The following is a 22,760-nucleotide window of genomic DNA, read 5'->3' as shown; positions in this document are numbered from 1 at the left end:
CCCAGTTTTTTCTCTCTGTGTGATATAGGCTAGTGTCGTTGGAATCGAAGGTTTTGATGATGTGATGATTACAGAAATTATACAAATTAAAGCCATACTGTAGGTCCAGTAGTTTGCGACAAAGCCGCCTGTTAAAAAGGGTATTCTGCGATCAAGTTTAACACTTGTGTAAAAGGCAAAGGTGGATACATTTCAGATCTTCTGTTACGGCTCAGATTTTGCAGTCTGTGTCACCCGACACTTCTTACGACGACAAGAATTAAAGCCTGGCTTTTCGCTGGGTTTGGCGTGAAAGGCAAAAGCGGACAAATGGCGGGGTTTCGTTTTTTTTTGGGTGGGATCTCTGCGTGAAAGAGGCTATAGTGTTGTAGAGAGGAGGTGAAGAGTCAGTTGAACAATTGAAGCTTATTTGTTTTTCTTTCATGATAACAGACATCATAAGAATTAAAGCCTCGCTTGTTATGTAGGTCCAGTATTCTGCGACAAAGCATTACAGCACCAAACGTCATCATTTGGCAAAACAAATAAAAACAAAAGAAAACATCGAACGATTCAAGCTTTAAGTGAAAGTCAAATGCTTTTTTTTTGTAAAGTGTTATCGTGACACGGCGATTGGTATAAAGCTAGCTAGAACAGTCCCCTCCCCCACCCTCCCTCCCTCGCGCTTTACATCTTATACATTTAAATAGTTTTTATTAAAACTCTAAAAGAAAAAAAATCAACTAAGAAAGGTGTCTTTTCTTTGAAGCGTATTCAGTAGTTTTTCCTGCTCTTCTTGGTGTGCGGTCTGTTTGGCACGACGTCGTCACAGCCCTCGTTTTCGTTTATTTTTTATAATTTTTTTAAATTAACATGTCATATAAATATGGCTGTGATAAAGTCAGCAAACAGATTTTTTGGTTCCAAGATTTGTGCAGGGAAACAAAAAAAGGAAAGAAAAACGGAATAATATAGAATATTTGAGCGCGACTAAACGCCATCTACACAGCAAGTAAATAAAAAACGAATAAAAGTTAACGATAAAACTTAGATCATCTGTGATAAGACCATAAAATCTTCTTAAATTAAATAATTAACATTTTTTCTCACCTCCAATGATTGGTCTAGCTAGCCCTCCCCGCCTATTGAAAAGCAAACATACATACAAAAACAAAACAACCTGATTATTTCACATAATCTTTCTCTGGTGGCCATTAATAACAATAATAATAATAATAATAATTAAATCTGTACATGGCGGGGTTCCCACGCTACCAAAGCTTTTTTTTTCTTTTTGTCAAACTCGCGTAATTAAGCAACCTCAAGGTTTCGATAGCACTTTTGGAGTTGATTGTTTACCAGCTTACATATTTTAAAAACAACAACAAATAAAATGAGGCTAGAACTCCTTGTCATCCTCCGGAGGGGCGGCGGCAGAGGCGGTGCCGCCCCGGTGGGCCCAAGCGGCTCGGTCGTGGTCGGCGGAGGCGGAGTCGTTGTCGGCCTCCAGCAGGTCGTCGGCGTCGTCGCCCTCAAAGTCGTCGTCGCGGGGGAACTCCATGGCCTCCAGGCCCTCCTGGCCGGCCTGGTGCGAGTCGGCGCAGTCCACGCAGACGCCGTAGCGCCGCGAGCCGTGCCGGATGCCGACGCTGGCCGCCAGCATGAAGATCTTCTTGCACACCATGCACTTGTACTTCTTGTCCTTCTTGTGCACCTGCCGGGACGGGGACGAAAACGCACGGGGCGGGACGGGAGAAGCGGGATGGACACCGTGAGTCCAGTTTTCGTCTGGCAACATGAGGCTAACTTCCCACGCGGCCTTAGCTAAGCTTGGAATGGACTCGTTTTAGTCATTCAAACCCCAAAACGTATAAAAATGTTGTTTTTTTTATATGTCCTGCACTCCCAAAAACATATTTATACATTTTTTATGATTTTTAAAAAAAATGCTTGAGTATACAGAAGGCTTTAATACAGCTTCTGACACAAAGAAGCCGCTTAAAGCAATGGTAGTTATTACAAAATAAATGTCCAGCAGGTGGCAGCAAAGTATAAGAGATCAGCCAGGGCCATGTTGCAACAAGCTGTTTTTGGCAGTGTTTTCAACAGGAATGTGAATAATGATTAGCTTAGCTATATCCTAATGCAAATTGCTGGAAAACGGAAATAGATACAAATATACTTTTTTTCTGATGAAAGAAGAGACTCTAATCTTTCTTTTGGTAGGTTCCATGTTGTTATAGCAGTAGAACAGAAGATCCTGTGGACCTTGAAAAATCCAGTAAAACAGACGGGTGCGAAGGGGGTTGCTTCAGTGAATATGGTTGGAGTGAATGAGTTAACAACTATTTTGATAATCGATTCATTGTTTAGAGACCTCGTTTAAATTCAAATTATTAAACTCTTCGGAATTTCAGCCTTTCAACTAGAGCTGTCAAAACTAAATTGATTAATCGACAACTAATTGATTAGCAAATAAATGGACAACCACTTGATAATCGATTGTTAGGTGACCTTGTTGTAAAGCAGACTGATTATCTTTGTTAATGTCAGTTTTTTTTATAAAGGGTCAAATATTGTTTTTTAATCTGATTAATCAATTAATTGAAAGATATTCATAGATTATTCAATTTAGTTGCAGCCCTATTACAATACCAAAAAAAACTATGAAACCATTATAATAGAGCTGCAATAAATAAATGGACTATTATAGAACTATTTTGATAAACAATCGTTTAGAGACACTAACGTAAAATTCAAAGATTTTCTTCACAATATGTTCAATGCGCCCCTACACTTGATGAATATTGTGTTTGTGGAATATGAATTAAGCAGAAAAATCCACCCGGCGGCCATTTTGCTCCGGCTAAAAATGACATCACAGCGCCCAGGCGTTCATCTCGCGAACGTCATGTGACCAAACCCAGAAAACAGGCGAGCTACGATGGTCGTTACGCTCTCTAAACAAGGCAGCCAGATTCTTTACGGTAGCTGCCAAATGCTATGCTAGCCAGCTAGCTGCTAGGCAAAACGGTGTTAATATTGGTGGGGGCTAGTCCCGCCGAATTAACCGTACTGACCAGGGAATGTCTCTTGACGTGCTCGCGGCGGGTGAAGAGCTTGCCGCAGATGTCGCAGCTGAAGGAGCGCACGCCCGAGTGGATGACCAGGTGCCTCTTGAGGGTGCGCCGGTGCTTGGCGATGTAGTTGCAGTGCGGGCACTTCAGCTTGTTGATGGCCAGCAGCGACGACTCGCCTAGTGATGAGGAACAATTATTATTATTATTATTTTTTTAAGTGAATGTTTACCAAGGTTCAGCTTCCCCTTCACAATATTTTTTTTCAGCACATCCAACATGGCGGCCAGCAGCGAGTAAATGTCTGCAATCATATGATCATTTAGATGCTAACTGCTCATCACCAGGTGGTTGAAGGTCCCCACAACGCACATAAGTCCGACAATTGCAAGAGTTAGCACATCCGACACATTTTTAGAAATGTTACGAAACTAAGTAGAAGAGACGTATGCGAAGGACGGCAGCTGCTGTGTGCTTGAACGGCGCTTTCCCCGCACCCAGCGCCCGCCACCCTCAGATGCTAACGAGCTCGCGCGGACAGATGGTTTTGAGCGTAAATTAGTAGCCTATTGATTTTGAAAGCGCTTCAAAATGGAGCACGCCGGGGGGAAGTGAAGAGTCACCGCCTTTTGTTTGAACTCACAACGGCGCTGTCGTCAAGGCAGGTTGCTAAGTGGAGGAGGGGGCGGGGCTGGGGGGGGGATGCGTTGATGAATCCCAGGTTACCTGTGAGTGTGTGCGGGCACTTGTATACGTGCGCGTCCCTTTCCTATCATTTAAAGTGACAAAGGGGTGGTGCGCCTTTTCTCCTAATTTAACGAGCCTTTTGCATACAACCGCAGTGTCGCCATGGCGACAACACACTTCCAGCCCATCCTCCACTCCGTTGAATTAAAATTAAAAACAAAAACGCAAACGTTAGCCTGCGACGCAAACGTTAGCCTGCGACGCAAACGTGGAGAAAAACTGCAGCACAAAAATATGACATTTTGCCACAAGAAACATTTTTGTTTTGTTCTAATTTGTGCGTGTGTTTTTTTATTTTTTTTATTTACTACAAATTTGTGTGTAATACAACCACACTCTTGTCACAGTGACGAGTGACGACACGCTTACATCCTAATTTGAGCGCAACGCATTTGTGGATTTAGTAGAAATTTGTACAAAAAAAAATTTAGTATTGCCGCAAAAAATGAAAAAAATTAATTGAAATCAAATGCATAAATTCAAGTGCAATATAATTGGGAAATCCTAATTTGAGTGTGAAACATTTGTGGATTTAGTAGAAAATAGGAAGAAAATGCACTACAAAAAAAAACATGCCAAAAGCTCAATTTTGCAAAAAAAATAATTAACACAACACCATCAGTTTGAAGCCAAAATATATATAAAAAAAAAAGGAAATACTAAATACACCTTTGTTATTTTGTTTACTACTTTTTTTCATATAAAATGCTACCAAAATCTTCACAATTCCACTGTTTTCAATTATTCAAGTCCAAACATTACAGTAGCCATATGCATTTCTGAATTTTGTAGAAAATAGTAGAGGGGCAATGATTATTCGAAAACTCATTAATATCCAATTCATCGCTAAATATTTGATAATCAATTTTAATTTGTGTATGTAATTTAAAAATTGTTCAAATGTTCAGAATTTCAGCCTCTCAATAAATATCCTCAGATTTCTGTAGTCGTCCATGAAAGAATGATTATCTTTGTGTTTAGTTATATATACATTCTTATTATTATTTTTTATTTATTATTTTTTTTCGGGGAGAGCTCAGTATTGATCATTTGACATGTCATCATCATTGTTCTCCCTTTTTTTTTTTTTTTAAATACATTCTTATTTTGAAGATTTTGTACTACAATAATTCAGAAAATAAGAACTATAGTACACAAACAAAATACCAGCAAAAGAAACACATGAAAAATAAAACATGGGGTGGTGGAGGCTGTGGGGGGTATTTCAATTTCACATACCCAAAAAGGAGTGGGAAGAGATTTTTTTTTTTTTTTTTTGCAAACATCAGCTTTTATTTTGGAATTAAGATTTTTGCCAATCTTTTGACATTTTACTGTCATGTCATGTTTTTCATTAAAGTTATGGAGATTAAAACATGTCCTTCAAAATTTCAGATTCACTGATTAAATGGCAGAATTATCAACAGATCAATCGATCATAAAAAATAATCGTTAGGTGCTGTCCCGAAAAAATAGTCTGAAAAAAATTCAACAAATATTAGCTGACCTTTTTGCCGACCCCCCCAAAAAAAAAATATCATAAAAGCTGCTATGTTGTCAACATTTGTACATTTAAAATATTGTGGTTTGATTTGTATTTGGAACTGTAAGGAGGCCTTGATTAAAATGTCCAGGCTGACCGTCCCGGATTTCGGCTCCCCCGTGTGAAAAGCGCATCATACAGTATTGTGAGGACGTGCGTTAATTGCTGCCGCTTACCATTCTCCCAGGACTCCCCTGGTTGGATGATGCTATACTGGATCTGATTGGCCAGCTCTGGGAAAAGGGGGAGGGGTTTGTGATTTCAGGAAAGAAGCAAGAGGGAGACATAAAAAAAAAAGGGAGAGGTGAGAGGTTTGTCAGAGGGGAGGCGGGTGCGTCTTTTTTGTGTACACAACTTAGTCCACACACACGGAACAATGTGAGCTTCACTTACATACACAAACGGACGCGCGCACACACACAGGGCTCTATTGTATGTAAAGTAGCGTGGCGGGGCACACCTGCGAGTGCATGTGTATCCGTGTCCATGTTGAGTGCGCACACCCCATTAAGAAGATGGCTGCCACTCTCCCTGGGTCAATATTTGGAAACGGGACTGTGCCCCCCCCCCCCCCCAACAAAATAACGCCACATTTTAATACCGCAGTAACTGACTTATAAAGATTCAGGAAAAAAGGTTTTCAATTATCAATTTCATTCCAACAAAATTTGAACAGGGGTGTGTAGACTTTTTATATCCACTGTATGTCGGCGCTTCTCACTCACTGCATGTTGCTAACCTTCCCAGTGCAGGCGAGGTTTATTACCATTGTCAACTTTCTGCAAAATCAATTGCGCGACGCTCTCTGCTTTTCGCGGCAAGCCATGTGACGTGCGCAACAAAACCCGCCACTGTGCGGCGCCTAATCGGGCATGGCCGCCGGACTGCGAGGAGAAGCCGATCCATTTGGCTGATAAGGACCATCAAAAGCGTGCACATTTTTTTTTCCCACAGGGCTGCGAAAGACGCAACAAAACAGCAGAGAGCATCTAGTCTACGCGCACCCTTGGGTGCGGAACATTAGAGCGTGCACCCCCCCCCCCCCACTCACCCGCTCCCCCAAGGCATCACTTGTGGAGCGCATTAGAGGAGCTCCAGGCACTAAGAGCATTGCAGCGCATTTAGGGGGTGGGGTGGGTGGGGGTTCACACGCTTTCTTCATTATCCTGCATTAGGGAGGGAACCAAATGTCGGGAAAAAACACATCCGGCGCGTCCGTCACAGTGGAGGAGCGCCACTTTAATGGCCGAAGGAGAGATTACAGCCGAGGAGAAATGGCGACGTGTAGATAGATTAAAAGGTTATTCAAGGACAGCAGCGGGTGGAATCCACATGTATGGAAGGACACAAAGAGGATTTTCAAATGGAGTCATGCACAATTTTTTTATGTCTTTTTTTCATTGTGGAAGGGCAAGCATGTGTGGCGGCGCCCCGGCGTCCACAAAAGCGGGCGTTAACGTGGGTATAAGCCTCTCGGCGCAAGCCCCCACCGCCCCCCGCCCGGCTCTGGAGCGATTAGCGGGGGATCATCAGGAGGGAACGGCGGGCCAGGTTGAGCCTGCTGGATAAGCGCGCGCACGCTGCCCGGCTAGGGCGCGCTACGGACGCACTCAAACCGTTCACACATTTGACCTGGGTCAGTTTCACTTATGTGAAAGTGTGGGAAGATGACTGCAGTTACGGTTAAAGATTACAAAGCGCCGACTTCACCTTTAGACCTTCAGGCTTTCTTTATCGTGCCACCAACATCAACACAACGCTATCCCGAACTTATATTCCAATCGCTAATTTAGGACGCTAAGAAACCGCTAATTAATTACGCTGTCATTGTACGATACGGCAGAAATCTTTGAGGTAAGTGGCTAATGGCTAACTGTTAGCATTACCAAGGAGCGTCTGTGAGTTTGACAGCTGGACCACGGCTACTTTGTAATTCACTCTTGGCTCTCCATTTTTAAAGGAAGGGAATATGCCTTAAATTGCACTTTGAGGTCTTTTCATAATTATTAAAATAATAGAAAAGAAATAGAAAGTCCTCATTTATTTTATAAAACACTTTTGCCCATTAATAAAACAACAACATTCAACTCAAAATGTCAAACATAGCCGTTTAGATTTTAGGAACACAACTTTAAGCCATTAATACTTTACTTATTTTACAGATGGACCATGTAAAAAATAAGATTGTTTCTGCCTCATATTGCACTTAAAGTTGTGTTCCTAAATCCTAAAGGGCTTAATTAGAAATATATATTTTTTTGTATTGAATGGGAAAAAGTGTTTTACAAAATAAATTAAGACAAATTTTTATATATTTTTTTTCTTTTTCTTTTTGCTGATCCAAAAAAACGATCCGATCCATGACTTTTGTGATCCGTTGTACCATTGGTCACAACCATCATTAACTAATTTGCTCCCAAAAACATATAAAAATGTTCTATTTTTAATATTGCTATGGTCCCAAAAACATATTTATAATTTTTTTGTTTTGTTATGTTTTTTTTGGTGCTAGAGCATACAGAAGGCTTTATTAATTCAGTTTCTGACGTGAAGAGGTTGCTTAAAGCAGTAATAGTTATTACAAAAAACAACCCACAGGTGGCAGTAGAGTATAAGAGATCAACCAGGGCCATGTTATGAATAATGATGAAACTTTAGCTATTTCTAATGCTAATTGCTGCAAAATGGAAACAGATTAAAAATATACTTTTTTGGGAGGTTTCATGTTTTTATAGCGATAGAACACAATATTCTGTGGGCCTTGCAAAATCAGTCAGTCAAATCCAGTAAACCAGCAGGGAGCGAAGGGGGTGGCTTTAGTGAAAATCGCTGGAAGTGAATGAGCTTTATCTGAACCAAGATATTTTGAACGTGGTGAAAATACATCATCAACGTTTCCGCATAAAAGGGGAAAATAATGTGCGTGTGAGTAAAACTGGCGCTAGGGGTAATGTAAAGACTGCAGATGTGCGTCCTACCGGCGTTTTCCGAGAGCGCCGAGAAGTCTTCACGGGGGTAGGAGGCGGACGGCTGGACGAACATGCCCTCGTCGAAGCCCTCTTCGGGCTCAGGCGGGAAGTTGTAGACGAACCTGCGCGTGGTGGCCTGCTTTTTCCGGCGGCCGCTGCCGGCAGCGGCGTCGGGGGGCTCGCGCTTGATGGCCGCCGCCGCGCCCGGCTCGTTCCAGACGAAAACCTGCGTGCGGGCCTCGTTGTTGTCGGCCGAGTCGGACGAGTTGTCGTGGTGGTGGCTCCAGCTCCCCGGGGTGACGCCGGGGGGACCGGCCCTGACCGGCGTCACCTCCACGTCGCTGGGCTCCTCCTTCACCCTGCCGCCGCCGTCTTCCTCGGCCGCCGCCTCCTCTTGACTGTTGCCGCTGGCTTTGATGGACAGCTTGGAGAGGATGCTGGTAGCCCAGAAGTTGCTGGGCTTGCGGGCGGGGCGCACTCGCTGCCCCTCTTTGGCCAGCGTCTGCCGCTTGTTGTAGTCCACCACCACCGAGTCGGGCGCCTCCTGCTTGATGCTGATGTTGAGCGCGTCCTTGATGAACGCGCGGCACGACTGCACCACCTCGGTCATCTGAAGGTAGCTGGCCACCGACATGACCTCGATGGCGTTCTGGCTGGTGAGGAGCAGGTTGCCCGAGTAGAGGAAGTCCAGGATGACGGAGAAGCCCTGGACGGCGGCCACGTCCAGATGCGTGACGGTGGCCCGGTCCTGCGCCTCGCTCTGCGTCAGGCAGTAGAGGGTCTTGAAGTAGCGGCTGCCCGCCACCAGGATGTTCTTATGGGCGCGGAACACCTGTCCCGACACCACGATGTTGACGTCGCACAGGATGCCGCTCTTGCGCTGCTTGTCCAGCTCCTGCAGCAGCTGGTAGCAATACGAGTTCTCGTTGGGCTTGTTGCGGTAGTCGTCCTCCGACGAGTTGGTGGACGGGCTGGCGTTGTCCGAGGGCCTCCCCGACTCCTTAGTCCGGACACACAAAAACAACACTGTTAATGGACGACAAGGCATCCCCAAAATGAACAGCGTAATGGCGAGTGATGGGAATCCAAAAGCGGTCCTTTTTGAAAACCAGGGCTTGCTGCTGGACAGCTACTTTTTTCTCTGGCTGTTCTTAGTCGCAATATTTAAAATCGTTATCTCATTTGAGCTAAAAAATTAAAATAAAAAGCACAAAAACAGTGATCCCTCGCTACTTCGCACTTCACTTATTGCGGATTTAATCTATCGCGGATTTTTATCCCCCCCATTTTCAATACTGACTACCCCATACAATTATTGATTTATGCTGCTATTTTTGTCCTTTTTTGTAATATTTGAGCAAATATAAACAGCTCTTTCTTTCATTCAACACAAACTATTACCCTTCTAATCATTTATAGAATATTTGGTAAATTAAGAAACGTGCATCGTGATAAGTATTTTTTCAAAGTAACAGTAATGCTTTCTGCTAATGGCCTTTGGATCGTTGTAATTTGACATGTGAGGATTATTTTGATTTGTGCTAGAATGTTGTTTGACTACTATAACAACATACCTGGTTTGTATGCTAGTCACAGGCAATAACAATACAAAACGCCGTGGAAATGAAGTGTTGCATTGTGGAAATAGCAGAAATGCTCGGCCGTTTGGAATTGTCAATACACTAACCATTTTTTGAAACAAGGTGAATTAATTACATAAATGTGTAACATCAGAACATTAAATATAATGTTGGAATATAAGTACGCCTGTTTGTATAACATCTAGCTACCAGTAAACATCTAAAAAATGTCTTTTTTTTTAATGAATCTGTATACAGTACAGTATGTTGGGATGATTTAGGATCACTTATTCACAGGATTTTATGATAATTACACGGCTCAAAAATATCCCCGTATTAATCGTATAATTTACAGCAAAAAACTAATATACCTGAAACGCGTGTTACAACAAGCAAATGACGGATATGCTAAATGAGAGACAGAACAAGTAAGTGAGTTCTACATGGATGTCTTGAAGCTCATCAGAAAAGCCAGATTCCCTAAAAATGTGACTCCCAATTTGTAGCCCCCCCACAGGGGTGTGTAAAGTTAATCATGTAACGCCTGTTAGTCTTAGTTCTGACTGTTATAGGTTGAGGGGGTGCGCCAACTTTGTTGTCAAAGCGGACCAACGGTTCGGAAAGTTTGCCAAAGGACATTTTGAGAACGTGTACAAAACAAAAGTACAATTGTGTTTCTATACAAATAGGACATTTCCCTGGCGGTAGCCTCATCTTTACTAAACGCGCTGGCGTCGGCAAACAACCCCAGGGTTCCTGACACGCCCGTCAGAAGGGGAGAAACTGGTCCGACAGGCTCCCAAAAGGGGAGCGGGGATACAAATGAGGTACAATGGAGGGATGGGCTGCCTGGACTGGAAGCCATTATCACGTCAGCCTTCCAAGCCAGGACGGAGTTCAATGGGAATTCTTCGCACGACTTTCTGCTTTGCTTGAGGAGTTGCTGACCCAAACATTGACACCACGTTACACCCAAATCGGATGACCATGGCAAAAAAAAAGCTCGACAATATAGCCTTTCTGTCTGTCACGGATCAAAATAGCCAACTTCCTGTTGGCATTTGTGCGTCCCATCATGATGGACACATCCATTACATTTCATGTTGACCCCCAAATACATTTTCACCAGGTTACACACACTTGCGATAAATGGCAGACTTTTCTGCCCCCCCCCCCCCCCAACAATGATTTCTAATAATAATCTTGGGCCAAACCAATTTGTTGTGCAAGGGCAACAAACATGACAGATTTGGCCTCCCGATATCAAAATGACCGCAAGAAATATCAGCTCGCCATTGGCCATTTTCCCCCAAAGTTGAGTCTGTGAGACAAGGCAGCTCCGGAACAAAACAATCAAATAGATTCTTTCCTTCTTAACCGCACAAGTCAAGTATTGCTGGGCCCAAAACATGGTGAACACAGTCTTGGAATGCTGGCTTCTTTCTGCTGTTTTGGTTTACACTTTAGTAAACCACCAGGCGGCTTAGACATTGATGCTGTTTTTAGTCAATCATTTCTTGCCACGTCTCTGTACAACTTTAAGGGGAAAAGCAGCAGTGACACACTTCCTTGCTTGATGTATGAATTTTGTACGAACGACTTTTGTACAGTGACGTTGGTAGCAGTTAAGGAAATTTGTGTTGAAACTCGCCAGACTATTGCGATTAGGTTATCATCAATTCCGCAGTTTGCTCCCCCACCTTTTTTTTTTTTAAATCAGCAAACCTTCCGATCCTTGGATGACTGCAGTCGCGACTTTTTCACTTGTTTGCCGATAATGTTATGTTTTAATTAAATAAAAATACATCAGTAGCCGTTTGTTAGCAAAAAAAAAAACACATTTTGAAGCATGTGCACTACGGTTCCTCAGTGAGAGCACACTTGGCAAGCCTACCACCAATTACTATGTTAGCCAAGTTCTTCTCCTTTGGGTATTCGTAGCAGAAAGATGGTGGCGAAACATCAGGTAAGGCACAGGGTGACATAGGTAATATAATTAGTGATCACTAGACCTATGATCAAATTTTAAAATGTACGCTGATGTGACAGAACATATTTTTTGCGTATTATTGAAATGAATAGTGGATTTTAAAAAAACAACTATCAGTTCACCACTAGATGGTGCTAAATTCTACACACTGTCCCTTTATGGATTTATTACTTTCTGCAACAAACAAAACAAATAGACGCTTTAAAAAAAAAAGAAAATGTTTATTTTATTTTTAATATAATTAACAATAAAGTATGGAGAATTCAAGTAAAAAAAAAAATATTTTAGAATAAGACTAACAAAATAAAGTGTATAAAAATAAGCTTAATTTCACTTATCTGAAAAAAAAGAAAAAGATTTTCATGTCATTATTGGATAACTATCATTTGATTCATGTTGGAAAAAAATGTGTGTGTGTGGGGGGGGGGGGGGGGGGTACTGGAAGCACTGTGATATCGTCTAATGGAGGACTTTTTGTACACTGAAACAAAGAGGAGACCTGGAGGAGGTCTGGCCAAGGATGGATGACGGGGAGGGGAGCTGGCAGAATCGTCAACCTACCCTAGAACTGATCTACCAACGTCCGCCCTCCCCACACCCCCACCTGTCCCCCTCACAAGGCAAAGAGCCTGCCTGGTACCGAGCAAGTAAGATGGGGGAGTATACATCCAGCAAACACACACGCGCACACTAACGGTGAGGTTCATACGTACAAAGCACATTCACAACGCAGAAGACGCCTGCATTACAAGATTTATTTTTTTACAACAAAACTGCACAGCAGATGTTCTAATCCAGAATAATTCACATTGCTCCGGCATTTTTGCCCCACCGCCCACCACCCTCATAAACACACAGAAAGCAAGCTGCCCACACACACACACACACACAGCTGGGGTTTCAGCCGATTAAATCCATTTCTCTGAGGTCCCCACCCAGCCCCCACTCTCTGCACAGCAGCCCGGGCACACAGGATGGCATATAAGGGGGGGGGGGGGGGGGGGGCGGGGGTTATCATCCATCCTCGGCCACACAGCTGGAGGGAGAGAGTGAGCGAGCGATGGGATGTGAGGGATTGAGAGAGAGCGAATGGGAACATGCTTTTGCAGGCTGGACGCCGTGCTCGCTATAATGGCTGAAAAGGAGCCTTATAATGGAGGAAAAGTTACAAAGGCAAGATAAGAGATGGCTGATAGTTGCCAGACCTTGAGCGAAAATGTGGAGCAGGGGAGGGGGGAGTAGGCGAAGGAACGCGAGCGAGCGGCGAAGTCGACGGGTCACCCCATTTTTTAGTGGCCTTCACAATGGCCCGCGTTCTCCCCGAGGCTCATTGTCCACTCACTGTGGGCCTTTTGTGAAATCACTTCTTCTTCAGACTGCGTAGGACGGAGCCAGGGGGTGCGCCAGCGCTGAGGCGAGTCGGGCAAGACGATGCGGATGCATCAGAGGCGATTAAACATCTAAAAGTCCAACACAATCCTAAGAAAATATTTTTTTCTTTTTTCTTTTCAAACCAACAACCTTGTGATGCTGAAGTCGATAAAGTCACGGAAGCAAACGTGACGAGACCTCGACAAATCTAACTTGAATTTCACCAACAAGCTGTGCCACGTCTACCTTTTGAAAACAGACTTAAAGGGGAAGTCAACCATAAAGATTTCTGGACAATAATATGTTACATGTGACCTCATTAGTCTTAACATGACATGACATTCAGATAGATACATAGATGGATGGATACAGCTGTGATGTCATTTTCACGCGACAGCAAGTGGCAAAATGGCCGCCTTCTGATATTGATAAAAACTGCTTGATTTTGCTGCTTAACTCATATTCCACTAACACAATATTAACCAGAATACCGTATTGAGACTAGTGCAGCTGCATAGAAAACAAATATAGTGGAGGGAGAGTGGTTAACTTCCCCTTTTAAAGAATATGTACATTGGCGGCAGTTGGATTCCAGCTAATGAATCAGCAGGGAACGAGTTTAAAAATGTTTGTTTTTAAACATTTATATACATACATACTTTTAAGTAGCAATGTCAGTGTTTCCCACACCATGTTAAAATCTTGGGCAGACCACCCAAGTAAATTGGCCACCACCCAAGTAAATTTCAAGAAAATGTAATAATAATTAAAAATAAATAAATAAATAAATATATATATATATATATATATATATATATATATATATATATAGCGACCAGACATACCGCAGATAACATTAGTTTGCCGTCATGTCTTGTGGATCATGAGGTTAGAGGAGGCGCAAGTAGCAGGACTGAGAATACCCCGCAATCCCCCCACGGACTCCACCCACCCAAGTAGATTTCAAATCTATGGGAAACACTGAATGTATTTTACTTGTTATAATTCAAGTTTCATCAATGTTAAAGCCTTACAATAATATGAAATAAAACATTTTACTGTCTTTTTTTTAAAATTATTGTTGATCAGAATGGAGATACTTGCAGAATAGACCATGTGTCCGAGAACTGACCGTGCAGGACCAAAAAAATGGTTCCAGCGTACCTGAGCATTTGAAGATCCTGTTAATGATTAGCCACCCCGCTCCAACTGCCTGCAGCTTTTCCAGCCATTGGCACATAAGACAACAGCCCAGGAAGGTAACACGTACTAGTTTAAGACATTAAGTGAGCGCAAAATCCGGCAAGGTTGCTGAATCCTACAGGGTCCTTTCTCCAGATGGGCCACGTGAGAGTCGGGACCCGGAAACAAGGTGGATGAAAGGAATCTCCAGGGAGTTAAATACATCAGTAATTTCACTTATTAGTGCACTAATTGTTTTATTTAGTTTTAAAGCAACACTAAGGAACTTTCAGTTCATGTTGATTATAGCGGTGCCATATGGGCAAAAGCGGTAATGTTATGCCTGAAGGAAGACCACATTTCCCATGAGGACAAGCGCATTGTATCGGGGTTTTTTTTAGCTCACACCAGCGAGTGAAAGCCGGGCCAATGTTGATCCTTGACTGTCCTTTTATCCAGATAGCTTACCTTTTTCTTTTGTCTCCTCAGACAAAACTTTTCAGTTATTTTACAGCTTCTGCCTGGAAAGCAGTAATCTTGCGTAGACATTCAAATTGATTTCCGTCATTGTAATGAATGCGGAAAGGAGAGAAGTGACGTATGCCATAAAGTAGTCAGGACCTTTGTAGTTTTTTTGTGTGGCAGTGTTCCGACCATCCTCCTCAAAGTTGCTTAGTGCCAGTAAAAATCATACAGACCCCCTCAGGCCATGAAAAAGGTACCATTCAACTAGTTTTAAGTCGATGTTCCATCAGAAGAGATAGGAAAATATTTGATCAAGGTTGAAAAGTTCATTAGTGCTACTTTAAGTGCTGCTTGGTCGAATTTGAGTTTGAGCAAGCTTCAGATACACCGCCAGATATTAAAAAAAAGAGAAGTGATTAATATAATGACCTCGCAAAATGATTTGCTATACCAGTAAATTAAGTTACAACAAGCTTGATCCAGACAAAATTCAACTCTCAAGTCAAGGTACTACAGTGACTAAAAGCTATAAACCACAATGGAGGGCTTGAGCGAGGCATCAACCCTAACCCTAACCTAAACAAACCGTGGAGCCCCGCCCCCTCAAGTGGCGGCTGATCCGTGACAAACATGACACGCCCCGAACAGTGGTCCAGCAGCGTCGCCATATAGAAATTAAAGCCCTCCCTCAAAGAACCCCACCCAAAAGCCCATACAGTCTCATGATTGGACCCCTGAGGCCAGCAGTGGTGCCCCCACCCAAAAGAAAAAGTCAACTATAGTCCCCCCACACCCCTCCAAACTCAAGCCAACCAGCCGGTCCCCTGATAGCAGAACAATACAGCTGTGTGCATTTGGCCCAAGGTGTGGGAGGGCCGCCGCGCGTCTCCCGGCCTCTCAACAATGTCGTGCCAGAGAAGAAGAAGAAGAAGTAGATGAGGGGAAGCGGTGGGGTGGGGGGGACTCCACAGAGTCGCTAATTCAACAAGAATTCTCCCTCTGGCGGCAGCCCACCCCGTTTCACTGACCTGTGGCCCCCAATAAACATCCCATCTACTGCGCTATCTTGCCAGACCGCAAACAGTCCCCCTGCCCCAAAACGGGGCACGGCTTTGTCTTTGTCAAAGGTACAATAAAGGGTTGAAATGACCCCCCAATTTTCAGCCCTTGGGGATCACTTCAGTTAGCCAATCGTTGACCCAACCAAAGGGGCGGGGCCTAAAACAAACAAACATGTACGACAAGGGTGGGGTACATTTTTCCCCTCTGAGGGCCAGACTAAACTTTGGTTTTGGGGGCAACATGCGGTTTCCTTACTAGGTGGTCAAATCCATACCCCTCCCCCAAGTGAGTTTTCCAACCTGTAGTGTACTGTCTGGTTTTAAGTGGCAGACAAAGGGTGGCGCACATGCAGAAAACCAAAACTGAAACTAAATTCCGAGGGGATTTTTTTTTTTTCTTTCTCCTGTGCACTGAAACTGTCGTTTAGTTTCTGTGGTGACAAATGTAAACAAATAAAAACTAACCTACATCATTAGCACTTTCTACACTGGCAACGTGGCCCAAATTGACAGTTTTTCCACTTAAGGTCTCTAAATTTGGGGCAAAATAGTAGTAAAAAGATTCTCTGGCATGTTTGCCTATTTTAGCCACACGATATAGAAGTCATTCAAATTTTCTATAGGGATTGATCGATTATCAGCCGGGCCAATAATAGATATAATTAAAATGATATAATAGATCATTTTAAAACTGTTTTAAATAATAATAAACTATTTATTTAATTTTACAGCTAACTCTATAGAGATATACTTTTCATTTCAGATCGTTTTAGTATTAGTTGTAGAAAACTTAATTTGCTGTAGAAAACAACAGAGAGCTATTGACATGTTTATGATGGTCATGCTTATGACCGTAAGAGCTCCCTGAACTTTTTGTTACAATTTTAAAACAAATAAGTCTATTGTGTAAGACTTATAAAAAAATAACATTTAAAAAAAGGACATTTTGCAAATCTGAATATTTGTTCAATAAAAGTATGCCTAAAGTATTCGTCTGAAGGATTTGCTTTGGCCTTTCCTGGACAACTCATCACAGTGCAGTTTTTTTTTTTGGTGTCAAAAATAGCACTAAAATCACTCTAATATTTTTAGACTTTTAAATGTTTTTTAACCCCTAAAAGCACCAAGTAAAACTTTCAATAAAGCAGCACCGTAAAAGTGTTTTTCACGACTGCGGTGCAATTTTTGTGCAGACTACTGCTAAAAATGTCTCTCTCGTCACATTTTACCTTTTTTTTTTGCCTTATTTTGGTCTACTCTGGATAAAATCCAGACACAAGACCACGCCTAAACAATTCCCGACAATCCCCTCTCTCGGTAGAAACCCACATTTAGCCCAGCTGCCCCGCGTGCTGGCGGCTAATCGAGTTAGCTTCTCTCCCAACGCTTTGCCGACTTAGAAAAAACCCATAGCCGAGTATTAGCATCACTGGCGCACAGGATAGTGGGACACGGCCCTTGGCGTGCGCGGCGTACGTGCGGGGGTTCTCGTTGCCGGGGAGAATCCGCGGCGCCAAGCCCCCTAATCCACTGGCAGCGCTCTCCTTCCCAATTAGACGTGTGTACAAGTTAGTGGATCACTTTAAGTCATTCTGATTAGCGATTGCGTGTGGGCAGGGAAGGAACTAAATGCGGTCGTCCAATCCTCTTGCGAGTCAAACGGGCCTCGCGAGTCGGCCGTGACAGCTCGCTCGGCGCCGTCGTCGGCAGAAACGCTCTTTGACACCCGACTGGGATCGTCCGCAACGTCGACGAAACACTCCCTGCTTTTATGGCATCTGAGAACGCCGTGCAAGTGTCGACGCCATAAAGAAAGAGATAAAAACGCACACATCACATACAGTCGTTACAGTCACGTAGTCCACAAATACTACAAAGATTTCAACAAGCCTGAATCACATGATATGCCCCAAAGGGACAATACAGTCAACAACAAAAACGGTTATAAAATTCTAGTTACATTTCACAAATACCCTGAAGATTCTCTTCCACCATTGATCTCACATGAGCTCACCAAAACGCAGAGGAGTGTTGTAAAATGATGTCATAAATTATTATTATTATATTTTTTAAAAATACTTTCTTTGGAAAATACTTCTTGGCGTCTTTAGTTTTATTTACCGCCACATCCTTTGTTGGTCAGTCAGCTTTTAGCCCGAATCTTACAGGACAACCTTAAAAGACGCAAGATGTCAGCATGTTTGCCATCGGGGCCAAATAGAAACAAACACGTTATCTAAAAGTATGCACCTGACCTAAGTGAATATTAATAGTCAAGACCCCCCCCCCCCACACACACACATACACATTCCGAACTTTGCGGCGTGATGGCCGAACATTACAACAACTCAAATTAACAAGGACATAAGTGACAATACGCAGAAAATTTGACTATTAATAAACTCAGAAGCAACATAAACGCCAACACCGTCGGGAATCATCCAATTCTACTTTATTGGTACGAAATGTATTACTTATTTAATACAAACAATGTGTCTTTCTTCATCTCAACGTATAGTGACAGATCAATGAATGCCACTAGGTGGCACAAACGCAAATAATTAACGTGTGCATCCACTTTTAACTTATTTGCTCCCCGAAACGTTCAAATACGTCCTATTTTAAATGGTCCCAAAGACATATGTTTTTTATGTTTTTTTATGTTAGTGCATAGAGAAGGCTTTGATGCAGCCTTTCAACTGCAAAGAACGGTTGAAGAAATGGTTATTACACAAACGGCCCGCGGGTGGAAGCAAAGCAAAACAGATCCACCAGGGCCATTTTGAAAAAAAGTTCATTTACTCACAATTGTAAATAGATTTGTGAAAAATGATGAAACTTAGCTATATTCTAATGCTAATTGATGCAAAACGGAAAGAGATAGACTTTTTTTTTTCCTGATGAAAGAAGAGACTAATCTTTTTTTGGTGGGTTCCATGTTTTTAAAGCAATAGGACACAATATTCTGTGGGCCTTGCAAAATCGGTCAAAATCCAGTAAAACATCCAGGAGTGAAGGGGATTGCTTCAGTGAAAATGGCTGGGAGTGAATGAATTAACGACATTTTAGTTCAGTGGTGTGCTTTGAGATCTCTAAAATAAAGTGCATTGCCTCAGAAAAAGTTGGGAAACACAACCCAGAAATATATTCTACATTTGGAATTGGACTGTATTTTGTGGGGAAAATTGAATATTTCACATAAAAAGAACTCAAAGTCGCATTGCACTTAAAAATTCGGAGTGCAATTTTGAGTCAATGTATGGGCATGCAGTATACGAGCCTTAATTATAAGATATGCCCCAAAGGGTGAACAGTAGGTCCCATTAATCCACAAAAATGTGGATGACGGGGGTCAGGTGATGCCGTGTCATTCGTATTAAGTGTCAAACTCGAGGCCCGCATGCCAGATCCGACCCACCCCGTTATTTTAGAAACATTTTTTTGGTCCCTATTCTAGGCTAGTAAGCATTTCACTTTTGAAATATTCTGAAAATTTGGTACGTTCTCTACTAATTACTGAACGAGTTTTGTGAAAACTTTGCATTTCGCTGCCTTACTGTACCCAAAGTGAACTTATTACAAAATACATGCTAAACCAGCAACCATGACTATGATGTGGCTCTCTGTTTGACTCCCCTGTATTAGGGACATCCATTTCACCCTGCCAACCCCCTCCTGTATATATATATATATACATTTTGCTCTTGCCCAGTATGGATTTTGTGTGTGTGTGTGGGGGGGGGGGGCATTCTGGCACAACGCCTCTAATTTAGTTCCCAAGGGGAGAGGGGGGGCGGGGGTTGTGTAAAAGCACCAGAGGTCACCAGGGAGCACGAGCCTTAAGAGGCCGCATAGGAGGGCCCAAGGTGGTGGTGTGGTTGCTGCAGCTCCCCTTGTCATTGTGACCTCTGGCTAGATAGTAATCAAGACAGATGCTGATGCAAAGAAAAACACGAAAAAAAGGAAGAGGCTTATATACAGTAAAAACTGAATAAAACACGCTCACATTTTAGGAAGTGGTGTGCAAACAATGTATTGTATGTATGAATTAGATTTTCCTTTTTTTTCCTGAAGGGACATATGCGCCAGGAAGTTAGCAAATTTGGGAAACGCGTTTGCAAAGTGTTAAATAGTACATTTTAATAAAATACATTTTTTTCAATATATATGTCCAAATCGTTGGTGTCGGGCCAAAACCTTGTACCTCCAAAATGACTACTTTTCAGGATACCCCAAAAATCGCACGTTTGCTCAATTATTAACATTGCATCATCAAAGAGAGTAAGCCATTATCAACACTTTAAATTGGTCAATATAAAATAACACCCACAGAGTATAGACCAGGAGTGGCTAAGTTCGGTCCTCGAAAGCCCCTAGCCAGCCTGTTTTGATTGTTTCTCTCCACTAACACACCTGATTCATGATCAGGGTCATTATCAGGCTTCTGCAAAGCTTGCCGATGAGCTGGTCATTAGATTCAGATGTGGTGAAGGAGGGAAACATTTAAAAAAGGCTGGATAGGGGCTCTCGAGGACCGGACTTGGGCACCACTGGTGTAGACGGACCAATAGTATCAATGTTTGAAAAAAAGATTAATTCTACCAAATTGTGACTTATAAAGGTTTCGGCCCAACGACAGCAAGATGTAAAATGATTTGTTGATAAAAAATAATTCACTTGTTTTATAACTGTATCATTTACTTAATTAAACTTTAACTCAAACACCTATTTAATCAAATAAATAAAATGATAAATAGATACATAAATTGTTTATTTTAATTATAATAAACATTTTACATTTTATTGTGAGGAATTTCAAATAGTCTTTTAAAGAATCTACTTAAATTTATTTTTTGCCAAGTATTTCAAAAAAATATGATTTTTGTGTAAAAAATATTTCAGTGATTTATTATACAATGAACATCATTACATTAACTACATAAGCTATAAATTAGACAACATTTCAAGACGATTCATGAATAAATACATTGTGTGCGCCAATTTTAGAGGAAAACATCAATGCAACAAACATTCCAAAATTGTTGGTCTTGGTGGGCCAGATTAAAGAGCTGAACCGGGGGCCTTGATGGGCCCGCATCCTACAGTTTGCCCACCACTGGCCTTGAACAATTACTTTGGTGTTGTTTACTCCGACCAACGCGAGAAAAAAAATCACAAATGAGTCGCAAAAACATACACTTAAACTCAACAGCCAGCTAGCACGATTTTCACCGTCTCCATCGAGAGTTTCAGCCCGGATTTGAGCGTCCAATCCCGGCTACACGGCGAACGAGCTACGAGCTATTTTAGCACCGAGTTAGCTCCTAAGCTAATTAGCCGCACAGCGAACTACGGGGGGGCTCCGACAAGCTCATTTTCGATTTAAATGTTCGATAAAGTGACTAAAATGACAACCGTGAGATTTGAGAATAGCTGATAAAGTGTGTTTGGGTGGTTTTTAAGCGTCCTACGTCAAGGTTTGACAGCGGTGGAGGAGTGCGAGCTGCCACCGAAGCGGTTACCTGTTTGCTTGGGTCATTCCTCCCGTGCTCGGACGACAGGTGATGTCGAAGGAGCAGGGCCCGCTTGTAGCTCCGGCTGCCCTTGGTGAGCTCGTCGGCGCTCCGGGTGGCGACGTCGCGGCACCACGAGCACGACATGAGCCCCGTCTGCTGGCAGAAGCGCAGCCACGGAAACTCGTGGAGCCACGACGCGTGGAAGAGCGAGTGCTTCTGGAGTAGCGTCTGCGGTCTCATTTCAACGCCGCATTTCCTGGGTCCCGCCTCACCGCTCCCCGACTCGGCGAAGTCGTGGCCGCCCGCTTCCTTGTAGCCGTTCGCCGCCGAGTCGGCATCACCACCGCCGTCGCCGCCGCCGCCGCTCCTGGCCGCCCCCTCCGTATCCTCTTCCTCCTCCGCGTCGGGCTCTGTGCTGTCGCTCACCGAGCCGGCGCCCTCCGGTCGCTTCCGCGTTGGTCCCGTCGCCCCTAGGTCCCCGTCTTCGTCTTGGTCCGGCCGTTTGCCGTTAAAATGTCGGTCCTGGCAGGCCGGGGCCTCCCAGCTGTTGCCGTTCCCCCCGCCGCATCCGGAGCCTGCGGAGCCCGTTAGCCCGGCTAGTCCACCGCCTCGGAACGCCAGCGACCTGCGGTTCCTCTCGCCGGACATTTTCTTGCGCTTATGACAAATGTCTCACCAGGATCCCCAACGCCACGGCAAAATGTTCCCTTTTCCTTCCGTCCCCTCGCTGTCTCCCACCCGCCGTCGTTGCTCGTCCTCCGCCGCTCGTTTTTCTCTCGCGGGGCCCCCGGCCGGTGAGAGTGTGTCGGTTATACGGAAATAAGTCGCTCTTTTAATCGCATAATGACATTTTCAGGGTTCTCGCTGCGTCCGCGCAGGCCCCGCAGAGGTCGAATGGCAACGACTTTCCTCCCCACAATGCACCTCGACTGGTGGTGGAGGCGGGGGTGGGGGATTGGGAGGGGGGCCGTTTCGAAGAGAGGGAGATGGGGGTGCTGCTGTGGATCGCCAATGGGGGCTTTTGTGTGTGCAAGGCTGCACCCATTTTCCGCATGCTTCTCATATCTCTCCGTCTCTCGCGCTCGCTTTTTTTTTATTTTTTTTATTTTGTTATCTCTTTAACGCTTTCGGGCTCTGCTCAAAGCACATACATGCACTGTTTGAAGATCCCTTTAAATCCCTTTTGTTTGTGAGAATATGATCACGTGACGTGATGCTATTCAAGTGTGCAAACTTGATTGTTATATCAAATCTAATAAAAAATTATCAATTACATTAAA

At 43.3% G+C, this 22,760-nt stretch overlaps 1 protein-coding gene across 2 annotated transcripts; it reads right to left on the bottom strand.

Moving 5' to 3' along the window:
• Nucleotides 1–664: 664 nt before the first annotated feature.
• On the bottom strand, nt 665–22,480 carry zbtb10 (zinc finger and BTB domain containing 10). 2 transcript variants are annotated; one of them, XM_077548432.1, is made up of 5 exons: nt 21,487–22,479; nt 8,325–9,315; nt 5,523–5,579; nt 3,060–3,235; nt 665–1,693 (listed from the first exon to the last, which is right to left on the bottom strand). In XM_077548432.1, exons 1-5 carry the CDS (start codon nt 22,126–22,128, stop codon nt 1,379–1,381), a joined length of 2,181 nt encoding a protein of 726 aa, XP_077404558.1. In that variant the 5' UTR covers nt 22,129–22,479; the 3' UTR covers nt 665–1,378. The 2 variants fall into 2 exon arrangements, with proteins under 2 accessions (XP_077404558.1, XP_077404559.1); XM_077548433.1 differs by lacking the exon at nt 5,523–5,579 and having other exon boundaries at nt 21,487–22,480.
• Between the last annotated feature and the right edge of the window lie 280 nt (nt 22,481–22,760).

This window comes from Vanacampus margaritifer, chromosome 17 (genome assembly GCF_051991255.1).
Source record: "Vanacampus margaritifer isolate UIUO_Vmar chromosome 17, RoL_Vmar_1.0, whole genome shotgun sequence".
Taxonomy (NCBI): domain Eukaryota; kingdom Metazoa; phylum Chordata; class Actinopteri; order Syngnathiformes; family Syngnathidae; genus Vanacampus; species Vanacampus margaritifer.
This window is presented reverse-complemented; position numbering and strand designations above follow the sequence as displayed.

Coding starts and splice junctions, on each gene's coding strand:
- zbtb10 (XM_077548432.1), bottom strand. CDS start 22,128: ATGTCCGGCGAGAGGAACCGCAGGTCGCTGGCGTTCCGAGGCGGTGGA. Junction 5,580..8,324: donor GGCGCTCTCGGAAAACGCCG/GTAGGACGCACA, acceptor CCCTTTTCCCAG/AGCTGGCCAATCAGATCCAG. Junction 1,694..3,059: donor ACGTCAAGAGACATTCCCTG/GTCAGTACGGTT, acceptor CCGTCCCGGCAG/GTGCACAAGAAGGACAAGAA.